Raw genomic sequence first — 12720 nt, 5'->3', positions numbered from 1 at the left:
AGCTCCCCTAAAAGACGTCCGATCAGAAACAGTACAATGCCGCTACATGCCCTACGTAAATAATATTTTTTGAAATATGAATTAAAAAATCTTCAAAATCGAGGATGCACACCTTCATGCCATGCACAAGCCACATACGAAATCTTAGGTCAGTCTGACTAACGGTCAGCGAGATATGCGGCTGTGGCTCAGTTGGTAGAGCTTTCATCCAGTAACCGGAAGGTTGGTGGTTTGATCCCCGACCATGGCAGCTACATGTCAAAGTATCCTTGAGCAAGATGCTGAACCCCCAATCCCGATGCTGCATTCATTGGTGTGTGAATGAATCCCCAATGGTGGCAGGTGGTAGCCTCCGCCACCACTATGAATGTGTGTGTGAATGAGTGTAGTGTGTAGTGTAAAGCGCTTTGGATAAAAGCGCTATATAAGTGCACCCCATTTATATTTACCATATATGCCCTAGACACACATACACACACACACACACACCCTTCTTGCTTTTATAGATAGACACATCTCATAAAATTCAGTCATACAATTATATTCCAAAACAAGCATGGGGAACCAAAACACTGAGCTAAAGTGTCGATTTAGGTTTGTCGATTTTTTCAGCTGCTGAAAAAGTTTAATTTGACATCCGGTCATTTATTACATGCTTGTATTTGGACTTTTTGACTTTCTCACAGCACAAGATAACATAAGAAGGAGGTGCTTTCATTTTATAAAGACAACTGAAACATTGAGGCATCGTCAGAAAATTACATGAAAAAGGAAACATCTATTTTAAAGATTTCATTAACAAACTCGTAACAGGAAAATAACAAACAGGAACACAAAGCAACATGTCTGGCTGTTCCTCAAGGTTCTCACATTCAAATTTAGGTCAAACTTAACCAGAGGGACCCGTTTCGGCACCAGTTCACTGCAGGACACTTGGCTTTCAGGTTTGGAGTGAAACTAACAGGAGTGTCTCTACCACACTTCAACCCCAAATCATCCTCAGCTGTCGTCAAGGTCAGCCGTGTTGCTGCTGTCGCTGTCGTTCGCAACCAGCACTTCTCTGTTCTCGTACGTCCAGAAGCCGTTGAGGTCAATCAGGATGCTGCTGACGGTATCCCCCTGACAGCTGTTCACCAAGTCCTGGAGGGTGATCTTGTACGGGTCTTTAGGCTTCACCATGTCAAAGATCTCATCCTGAGGAGAGGCAGCCATCACAGTGTAAATAAATAAATAAATAAATAGCAATGTCAGACAGTGGAAGATGTACATGACATTCATTATTACCGGTACCAGCTACTGTCTTTATTTATTATTACTAGCTTTTTATAATATTGAAGTGGCCCTCAGTACAACTACATGCATTTTAGCATGACATCTTAAAAGTGCAGTGTAAAAATGCACAAAATTACTTCTTGCAATTAATGTTGGTCTGCTGTTCTTGCACTAAAAAAAAAAGAAAGAAATCACAGTAAGTGGTTATTTTTTATTTGCTTCAAGCCTTTTGTATTCCTATTTATACTGTTACACATGCATTTGAGCATGAAATATGTTAAGTTACTGCACTGTATTTTCTATCTATTTTTCATCATCATTATTATTATTATTATTATTATTATTATTTTTTAACTTATTTTTTTCCTTTCTTTTTTTCCCCTTTTTCTTATTTTTCAACACTCAATATTGTTATGTTTGGTTGGTAGTATTGCCATTGTTATTTTTTTTGTTTTTGTTTATTTGTTATGCTACACTACCATTTTATTTTCTTTGTTGCTGTTGATTTTATTGCCCAATTGATGCTTGCCACACCTGCTCGTTTGTTTGTTTTAAACTAAATGGAAAAATCAATAAAAAATTGGTCACTAAAAAAATTACTGCACTGTAGACAGATTTAAAATTGCAGTTTCATCATATCTGGTTAAGTGCACGGTCCTATATGTGGCCCTGTGGTAGTGTCGATGAAAAATTGTGGCCCCCTCCAGCATTTAAGTTGCCCATCCCTGCTTTAAACTTAAGGAAAATGTGTGTGTGTGCAGTATACCTTGACATCCTGGAAGCTGACTGGCTCCTGACCGTGGATTTTCATCTGCTCCTGAATTGCCTGAAGAACAAAGCAAACAGTGTCAAAACACTGACACAACACAGTGAGCGTAAAAGTGTGTTTGTGGTGTGTGTGAGCTTGTATTTCTGATTGTCTCATTAAATATCAAGCTAGACCTTGGACTTTAAAAAATAGCTCATAGTCAGGAGCTGGGATGACAAGTAAGGAATGTTAACAAATGATTAAACAAGTGGATGATCACTATAACGAAACTAGTCTTGCATGGCCAGACCTATCTGTACAGTGCTCATTCTGCTATTGAGGGAAAACCACTCCAGCTTGTTTCTACTTTTTTAAACAATCATAACGGTCTTGGGATGCAGGGACAGAATCAGACTATGGTGACACAGAAGGTATTTATTGCATATGTGTATTGATTTTGAAACCATGAGTGTGTTTGTTGATACCCTGAAGAAATAGTTGAGGGAGAAGACGTTGAGGTATCCTCGATTCTCCATGTCCAAAAGTTTAAAAATATACTGCAACGCTGCTGGCTCCTTCCTGTTTTCCAACGCCAGTACAAAGTCTAGATAGGTCTTGTAGTCCTGAGAGAGAAGAAGAGGAGCACAAATATAAATTTTTACTGGAAATATAGTATAAAATTAGATCTAGCATAAGAAAAGTGTCATCTAATATGTGCGTCTAACATGAACATTAACATACAGACAGGTGAGTAATTAGAAGAAAGCCTTGATGACAAACATAACAACTACTACTTAATGATATGAATAACATGCTGGGAGCTTCACAGTGAGAGCTGCTGTTGTAGATCGTACCATTTCTCCGTCGTAGGTGAGGCATTCCTGAAACACCCTGTCCAAGAAGACTGAGGTGAGCGTGGCTGTACCGTACCGTGAAAGCTCCTCTTTGCTCAACATGCCATTGTGGTCCTTATCCAGGTTGAGGTACTGGCCTGTCGAGACACAGCAGAAAAATCCAGACATCTACATCCATGCTACTTTATTTCTCCTGACACAGAATCCCAGATTCACATTTAGCTGACACTGAATATATGATGGGAAACCTGTCATTTTCTCACCGTAGACTCGGAGAGCTGAGGGGGCTGAGAACCAGTTAGACTCCTGACTCTCTTTAGAAAGCTCCTCATCTCTCAACTAAGAGCACAGAGGAAGAGAGAAAGATAGAGTGAGAGAACAAGAAGCAATAAATGACCTCAGCTGATCTTTAAGCTTGTGAGAGAATTCCTTGACGACGACTTTGCCTTGTAATGTCGGACCATTTCATAAGGTAAGAAGAAAGAAAAACAGCATTCATCTTTCATATAGCACAGATATAAAATGACAAGTCTCTCAGGAAGACAATTACAAAAATAAATTCCTATTAAGGGAAACTTCTGTATTTTTAAACCTGGACCCTATTTTCCCACGGTTTTGTGTCTAAGTGACTAATGAGGAGAACAGTTTTTGGAATTGGTCCAGTATTGTGCCAGAGTTCTGGAGCAGGCAGCTGCTAAAACGCAATCATAAAATCCTCCAGGACATTGTGCATCATCAAAGCGTTTGTATTTGCCACTGACAGGCTCAGATTGTTATTATAAGTGTCTGAGCAATCTGAGCCTCTTTGTGATAAAAACAAACACTTTTTAGTACACTGAGGGAGTGCAATTGCACTAAAGGGATGCCAAAGTTTTTCTTTAACTGCCTGATGGTAATTTAGAAATTTAAACAGTTTATCACATTTACCTACACAATCAATTGAAAGTTATAAAATGTCTGTAACCAAAAAATTCTACCTCCAACAGGTCATCCAGAAAACTGCATGCCAATATATCCTGGATTTTAATCTTTCCTGAAGAAAAAAAACACAAACACCATCAGTAAAAAAATGTTGACTTTGTTAATCTCTATACACAATATTGTCAGTGCTGCATCTTCTTTACCTATTGCCTCCATCTGTTATTTTCTTAATTTCTTAATTTTCAACATGTGTGGGGTTAGTCTCACCTGTTCTGAGAGGGTCGAGGAAGAAGAAGAACTTGCGAACAGCAGTGCAGACGTAGAAAGAGTAGAAGGACTTCTCCAATCCGTCCAGCTGAGGCAGAGTGGGGATCAGCTCCAGGATGTAGTTCTCCAGGTCCTTTACAGAATAATGGCGTGCTTTTAAATTTCAGTACTAATGCAAACCATTATTCTCTCACTGGCTGCTTATTACTTTCAAGAGAAAAAACTCACCGACTCTCTGAGGTGGCCCTGTCCTGCTACATCATACAGACTTAGACCTATTCGGGTCTGATGCAGCCATACTAGATCCACAGAGAGAATAAAATAAGCAACATTCAGTTGCAGTTTAGATGAATCCAGTTATGTAAACCAAACATCACAGAAAAATATCTCCATGTTCCTGTAGTAAAGGAGCCTTGTTTTTGTTGTTCTGCCTTCTAAAGATATATTATAGATAGATAGTTTGTATTTAAAGGTTTTTGCTAACTGCTATTTGAAAAGATGTAGACAAGATAATGAAGATCCAGACCTTTTCTCATGACGTAGTTAAAGAACTGCATGATGGAGATCCTGCCATAAGGGTCACTATGGAGCAGCTTGGAGTAAACTCTGGCTGTGAAGAATTTTCTTAAGGAAAGAGAGGAGAGAAGGAATAGAAACTGTTACTTTTATTACCATACTCTATTTGATCTGAAGTCCCTCCTTTACATCTGCCGTTACCATGTTCCTTTCCCTACATACACAACTATCTTACCTGAATTTAGTCTCTGCTATACACGTTAAAATGTCAGATTTCACTCCACAGTAAAAGCAATTTTCAGTTTTTAATATTCATCCCTTTAACTGCACTACATATCATTTTGGTGATGTCCTGAGGTAGCATAGTAGGATTTCTTCAGTGTTCATTGTTGTTCAGGATGAAATCCTTCATCCGGTTAAAAAATGTAGTTAAAGAACAATAGTGCATGCTAAAAACAACCCGTTCTCATTCCCAAAGCGTAATATACCGACGATTTGTCACACCCCTAGACGTATCATACTGACGCAAAGGGTACCCTTCCACGTCTGTGTGAAACGCTCTGGGTTCTCAATTGACTCCAATATAAACCCGCTCGCGGCGCTGAGAAACGCTTAGAGCAGAAGCTACAGCCGTCTATTCACTCCAATAATATCCCGATCACGGCCCTCCATGACGCTGCCAGCGACAATCTGATTGGAGAACCAAGGACCCTGTGCAAGGAAGTATTTTTCTCCCTATTTTAAGGATTTCTTTTAATGACATCGTCAACATTTCTCAACACAAACACATCAAAGTCTCACTGATAATTCAACAATAAAATAGCTTCATGTTGTGGCTCTCAGTATCATTTTTTTCTCCTTCGATTCTGAGAAATAAACTTTTATTCGTTTGTTTTACGGCCCTCCGCTGGCGGACATTTCTCTCATTTTTAGTGAAAAAAATATATATATTTTGACTTTGTTTCTGCATAAAAATGGATTTTGATTACATTTCTAGCGAGAAATATATGTTTTATTTTCTTAATATTCACTCAGTGAATGTACATAATCACTTTGTGGCGAAGATCTCGCCAGAAAAAGACGATCCGCTGTGTGTTATTTTGAAATCTGTTTTATTTTATAATCTACCGCGATCATACCGGATGTGGTCCGATCCTCCCAGATGTGCTGTGCGGTCTCATTGAATCGCGCTCCACTGTAAATGGCCCCGACTCTGCTCTCCTGTTTTAGTTAAAATATCTTCATTAAACAAACATTGTTGTCTTTTTTTAGCATAGATAATATACATACAGTATAATTATTTATTAGACAGTGTGTGATATTCGATATATTGGGTAGAAATAGGTTTTCACAGCCCTAATAGGGAAGAACTACAAAACGAGAGGTCTAGGGAGTTGTAGTTTTTTTAATAAAACAGGTTTTCCCCTAAAATTGGAAGTTGGAAATACTTAATTAGTGGCTTTCCAGGGGTTTGAGGGGATGTCAATCACATTTTTGGCATCAGAATTTAAATATTGTCTTGTTCAATGGGGGATTTGTTATTTTTTCAGCATATCCTAAAGCCCCCCCACTCCCACCCCTTAGTGACTATGCTCACATTATAGTCCATGTCAACACCTTTCTATAACAGTAGGTCTCATGTCTGTAACCCTTTTTGTCTCTTAGTTATAATCATTTAAATATGCCCCAGGGTTAAGGTTCAAAGGTCAATATCTCAAAGCAAGAATATTATAGAACCTTGAAATTGATACATGTTACTCTCCAGGCCAAGACCTTTCCGGTGATGTATTTGGTTTAGCTCTATGACAAAGTTTTATTTTTTTCAAACCTTGGAAATCTGCCCTAACAGACTTAGATTCCCACAGCCCTTTGAGTGCTCTGAGTGTGAGATGTGAATATATATTACGCTTTGGGAATGAGAACGGGTTGGCTAAAAATGTGGTTTAAATGTTTATGGTAAATTTATGACAGCTACTGGCAGACAACCACAATGCTGTAAAAAAAATATTATGGATTTCTTTAGATTTGAAAATTGTTGGAAACATTTGGGAAGAGTAAGTACACAACTCCAAATAAAAGACAACATAGGTCTAGTTGTTTTTAGTCATTTTTAAGTGCAAAAGTTATATTTATGTATAAAACTGGACATAAAGTGACACATTAATCATCTGCTTTATATGCGTTCAATTCCTGGTTCAAAAGTTGATTTTTATTGCTTAAGAGTGCATATGTAGTTTTGATGGTTTGATATCAACAAATCCATCTCTGGCAACCTCCAACTGCAGTGATCACATTAACAAAGCATTTAGGATTTTTATGTGTTTTTGCCTGAATAGACACACTGATGCCAGAGGGATATAAAGTCAAGGTGACTGGGGGATTTTCCACAATCAACCTTTGATCGAGCCTGAATCCTTGGTGCAAACACATAAAACAAGATTTACACAGGGGGTTTTACCAAAACTGTGCTGTTGCCAGGAAAGATCTACTTCCTGTTTCTTACTTGCACTTGGGCCCGGCCTTCTCCCCCACCTGCAGGTATGCTTCATAGCTGATCATGGCTTCCTCTCCGCTCACTGGAGGCACCTGGTGCTTATCAAGCAGAAACCACAGATTCTGCAGAAGGACAAACAGGAAAATAGAAAGTCATCAAAGTATATGGGCACCAAATAACAAACTTAAGTTGGTGTTGTTCATGCAAAAGTGAGTCGTTAGGTTATTACTGACTACTTCAAGTGTGTTTTACCTGTAGTTCTTCATTATCCAGCAGCTCCCTGCTCTTCCTCTGGAGGAAGACGGCTCTGGATTCCTCTCTCAGTTTCTGAAGTAACACTTCATCCTCTGCTGGTAGCTAGAGAACATCATCATCATCATCATCATCATCATCATCATCATCATCATCATCGTCTGAATTATTTTAACTTCTGCACATTTTTCTTATTAAACAGCAAGGCTGTATCGTAGCACCTTGTACGCTGGTGTTTCTACATCAGTTATAACATGATCAACATTATTACTACCACCACCACTGTTTCTATATTCTTGCTGCACCTTACAATACAATGTATAAAGGCACATAGTCACTGTTCAAAATGATCAAACTATCAAACAACTGAGTTGTGCACTGAAAAAAAGCCCTGTAATTATTATTTCAATCACCTATATAAATTTTACAAAGAAATACGAATTCAGTGCTTTTACTTTAAAGTAGCAGTTTTCCATGTAGTGCATTACTTAGTGATTGTTTGTTATTATCGTCCTCAGTTTTGTATGTAAATTGAATAATTCGTTCCAAGTAATATTCACTAAACCAGTTCATTGGCTTAATTAGTTGATATTTCCAAGTAAAATGTAATTGAGGGACATCAGTGAATCTGCAATTTACTTGTGTATTTTCAAAAAAGTGGTTCTATCAAATAAATATTACTTAGAAACAGCCTGAGTCGGGGCCAAGATTTACAATAACGCCGAAGATGCAGCGCGGGACATGCGGAAAAGAGGGCTGGAGATCGGCGAACAGCGCGGCAATGAACCCTCACTGGAGGACCGGATCCAGAGAGCTTCGCCATGGCAACGCGTCGGAGAGAGGCAGGTGATAAACACAGGCTCCGCCGCAGCCGAGGACGCCAATCAAGACGCGGCGAACCGAGCAAGAGCAAAGCTGCAAGAATTTAGAAGATGAGGGGACAAGGATGTGGGGGGGAGTTGAATGCCTCCTGTTTTTTTTGTGTTAAGGTCAAAGACTATCTGTTGGTTGGGTAAGTTCATAGAACCACCAAAACTGTCCAGATAATAAATACCCCACTCTCTTTTTCTTTTTTTTTTAAGGAGGACTCAAAATGTGTAATTTTAAGACTACCCTCTCTCTCCCACAAATAAGACTTCTCTAATGTTTGAATCGACTGGAAGAGCTAGTAGGTTAGTAACTGTTGGACTTATCTAGTCGGATGGATGGGCCTATTTCAGGTACGATCCAAACTACTAGGGGGGGCCTTTTGTTCAGAAAAAGTTATCCCCCACTCCCGCCAACAGGGAGACAGGGCCTATGGGGAATGAGGCCCTTTTCTGCTGGGGAGTTCAGTTTTTGTGTTCGTTCATATCTTGTTCATGAGAAAACGTTGGTTGATAACATTACAGTGGAGGGACTAGGCACTATTTTAAGGGATATGATCAATGCAGCATACTGGTAGTGATATAACGGTGGTGTCTCTGAATATCAATGGCTTAAACAGTATCAAAAAAACAAATAAAGTTTTAGCTAAGTTTAGAAGAGAGAAAATGCAGGTTATCTTCCTTCAAGAAACCCACCTATCACAAGAGGAACATGTAAAGTTTAAAAAGTTGGGCTACAAGAACTCATTTTCCAGTTCCTTTGGGCATACTCACAAGAGGGGCGTGATGATACTGATCTCTAATACAGTAAACTTCGAATTGACCAAAGAAATTAGTGACAAGAAGGGAAGATATATTATGATAAAAGGGAAATTAGAAAACCAATTGGTGACAATGTTCATGTGTGTATGCTCCTCCTGAAAGCGGGAAAGCATTTTATAGAAAAGTTTTTGATCTTATGAATATGGAAACAGAAGGGACATTAGTGTGTGGTGGGGATTTTAATGTGGTACTGAATTACGGGTTAGACACTACAAGTACGAAGAGAAACAAAAAACAAATGAATAGGTATATGAATACAATGATGTCAGAAATGGATGTACAGGATGTATGGCGAGAACTTCACCCACTTGACCGGGATTATACCCACTATTCAGCTGCACATGCCATGTACTCCAGAATTGACTATTTTTTAATGAGTAAAGGAGACATACACAAAGTGAGGGAGTGCAAGATAGGAGTGGCTGATGTGTCAGACCATAGCGCAATTTACTTAGAAATTCATTTGAACAATAGGAGGAAAAATACAGTATGGAGACTCAATGAAGGTATATTGAATAGTAAGAGACTGGTTAGAGAAAAAAAAGGGGAAATAACTAGATACCGGGGGGAAAATGATAACGGGGAAGTTGACCCAACAGTCTTATGGGATGCTCTTAAGGCAGTGATTAGAGGGAGGCTGATTTCTCACACAGCATTTTTAAAGAGAGTCAGACTAGAAACATATCAGAAACAAACTGAGAAATTAAAAGAACTGGAACAGCAACACAAGCAATTAAAAGATTCAGACATACTCAATCAGATTAAAGAAGTTAGGGAAAAAATAGATGATATATTGTTGGAAGAGGTAGAAAGGAAAGCAAGGTTTATAAAACAGACTTACTATGAGGGAGGATCTAAAGCTACTAAAGTGTTGGCTCGACGCTTAAGGAAACAATAAACAATAACTAATATTTATAAAATAAGGGACCCTGCGACCAATAAAACTCTGTATGAACCAGAAGAAATAGAAAAGGTATTTGAGAAATATTACTACAATTTATACTCACAACCTTCTCATGTACGGGAAGAACAAATGATGGAGATTCTAGACAACTTGGATTTGCCAACAATAGGTACAAAGCAAAATGAAATGTTTACTTCAGAGATTACAGCAGAAGAGATCCAAGAGGCAATTAATCGGTTAAAATCAGGGAAGTCACCAGGAGCTGATGGATTGGGAGCTTTCTTTTATAAAACATTCAAGGAAGAGTTAATCCCACTACTTCAGGGCTCATTTAATTATAGTCTGAGATCAGGCAAGATTCCTCCCTCATGGAAGGAATAGACAAGTTATATGACGCAAATTACACCAAAATAAATCAAGAAATTCTGAGAGACTTGGAGAGATGGTCTGCTATTATTTTAGACTTCAGCTCAAGGATAGAGATAATTAAGATAAATGTTTTACCAAAACTTTTATACTTGTTTCAGTCTCTGCCCGTAACGATTCCACCAAAGCAGTTTACTGAGTGGGACAGGTGGATATCAAGGTTTATATGGGGAGGGAAGAAACCTAGGATGAGGTACAAAACTCTGCAGCTCCCTAAAGATAAGGGAGGACTGGCTTTGCCAAACCTCGAGGAGTATTTCTATGCTGCACAAATTAGACCCTTGATATACTGGTGTAATAATGAATATTTTTCAAGATGGAAAAGTATAGAAATAGAGCAGGCAGATGTTGAAGTAAGAAATTTGATAGCACATAAAGGCCTACTGGGAAAAATAGGTAACCAATTGGATTTAATAACCAAAACTACAATCGAAATTTGGAATACCGTTGTTGAAAGGTACAAACTGGAAAAAGAGATAAAGAATTTGAGTTGGTTTGCATTTGACGATAGGTTTATACCTGGGATAAATGACAAAGGGTTTAAGCAATGGGTAAGAAAAGGGATTACAGCGATATGTACAATGGTTGAACGGGGTAAGCTGCAGAGTTTTGAGAAGTTGAGGGATAGATTTGGATTAGATGAACATGAACGATATCGCTACCTGCAAATAAAAGATTATTATGAGAAAGAGATAAAAACAGATACTGATAATGAAGTTGTTGAGGTATTTAGGAAAGCTTATGAAGGTAAAAAATGCAGAGTAATTTCAGTCCTTTATAAAAGTTTGATGTCATGTAGAAAGTCTTCCTCCCTTTATATCAAAGAAAAATGGGAAAAGGAATTAAAAGAACAAATAACAGAGGAAGAGTGGTTCAATATTTGTAAACTGCAGTGCACGTCCACTAGCTCGAGGTATCTGGAGAGAATTCAACTGGAAGAATGTGGCCCGATTTTTTATACCTCCAAAGATTAGGAAAGGGATGGTATCTATTCAGCAGCCATGTTGGAGAGCATGCGGCCACATAGATGCGGACCACACACATATATTCTGGTCCTGCCAAAAGTTAGAAGGATATTGGGATAAAATATGGAGGGGGTTACAAAAAATAATAGGATATGAGATACCAAAAACATGTAAGATACTCTATTTGGGGAATTTAACACATGATATAATACAAAAAGAGGACGAGTATCTTGTTAAAGTACTGCTGCCAGCCAGTAAAAAATCAATTACCAGAATGTGGTACAAGGTAGATCCTCCGACCGAGGAGCAGTGGATGTGCACTGTAGAAGAGATTCTTGTAATGGAGAAAATCACTCATAAATTGAGACTACAAGAGTCACAATTTGAGGATAAATGTGAAAAATGGACTGATTACAGAAGATGAGAAGAGGACACCACCATTGTCACTGAACAATAAGGACATTGATATAAGAATGAGTGTATGACCATGTATGTATGTATGATGTGCCCTGACACTGTAACTGTTGAAAGGAAAAAATGAATAAAAAATAAGTTACAAAAAAAAAGAAACAGCCTGAGTAAAGATTACAAACACTTTCTGTGTGGAAAAACTTGCCTAGCTTTTTTTAAGTAAATTTTTTTCAGTGTGGGACAGGTTTTCATAAAAAACTGTTTTTCACTGGTTTGTTTTGTTCTGGTGTCGTATATTATCAACACACTTTAGGATGTTCTGCCATTCAGTGGCCTTTTTTGTATCGTCTAAAAAGCTGATACACTTTCAACAACAACAACAACAACAGCGAAAAAGAAAAATCTACAAATGAATCGGTATTGAACATAGATACATTTTGGTTGCAGTCCTACTTGTACCATAACCTAACCAAGATGACATAAAAGCAACACTTTTCACTGAGTTATTTATAGTTATGTATTTAAATAATACCCTGTAGTAAAACCGTGGGATGCTCCTGTAGGACTTGTCACTGTCGCCTCCGCCTTTCCACTCTGTATAATATTTGGTGAACAGCTCAGTTTCTTCTGTTTTCTTTTCCTCGTCGCTTCTCTCATCTGTAAAGGGATAAAAAGAGAGTTAATGTTGACTTAGCTAACCAAGTAGCTAGCATTAGCCAGTACGTAACGTCAAGTTTACATTTTGTCTCACCTTTTTTGGTGTTTGCTAACCTCCTTTTCAAAATATCCGACCAATGAGGCTGTTGTTCTTTAGCCATAGCTAATTCGAAGTTAATATAATATTTGGTCAGTATAACAGTATAACATTTCCAGTCTAGAAGTAAAAAAACAGCGATTAAGTAGACTTCAAGCCACCTAAAATTGGACAACGTTAAGTTGCTGAGTGAATATGAATGTCGCTTCCGGTTTGAATTTCCTATTTCAAAATAAAATGAGATTACT

General features: G+C 38.2%; 1 protein-coding gene across 1 annotated transcript; it reads right to left on the bottom strand.

The window, feature by feature from the left end:
• Positions 1-486: 486 nt before the first annotated feature.
• On the bottom strand, positions 487-12685 carry ppp2r3c (protein phosphatase 2, regulatory subunit B'', gamma). Its single transcript, XM_059352576.1, has 13 exons — positions 12470-12685; positions 12251-12375; positions 7325-7429; positions 7082-7194; positions 4589-4686; positions 4291-4361; positions 4063-4195; positions 3852-3907; positions 3138-3213; positions 2875-3011; positions 2506-2643; positions 2039-2098; positions 487-1194 (listed from the first exon to the last, which is right to left on the bottom strand). The coding sequence occupies exons 1-13, from the start codon at positions 12534-12536 to the stop codon at positions 1000-1002; spliced, it is 1374 nt and encodes a 457-aa protein (XP_059208559.1). The 5' UTR covers positions 12537-12685; the 3' UTR covers positions 487-999.
• Positions 12686-12720: the final 35 nt, after the last annotated feature.

Source organism: Centropristis striata, chromosome 16, assembly GCF_030273125.1.
Source record: "Centropristis striata isolate RG_2023a ecotype Rhode Island chromosome 16, C.striata_1.0, whole genome shotgun sequence".
NCBI lineage: Eukaryota > Metazoa > Chordata > Actinopteri > Perciformes > Serranidae > Centropristis > Centropristis striata.
The sequence above is the reverse complement of the archived record's forward strand: the minus strand, read 5'-3'. Positions and strand labels throughout refer to the sequence as shown.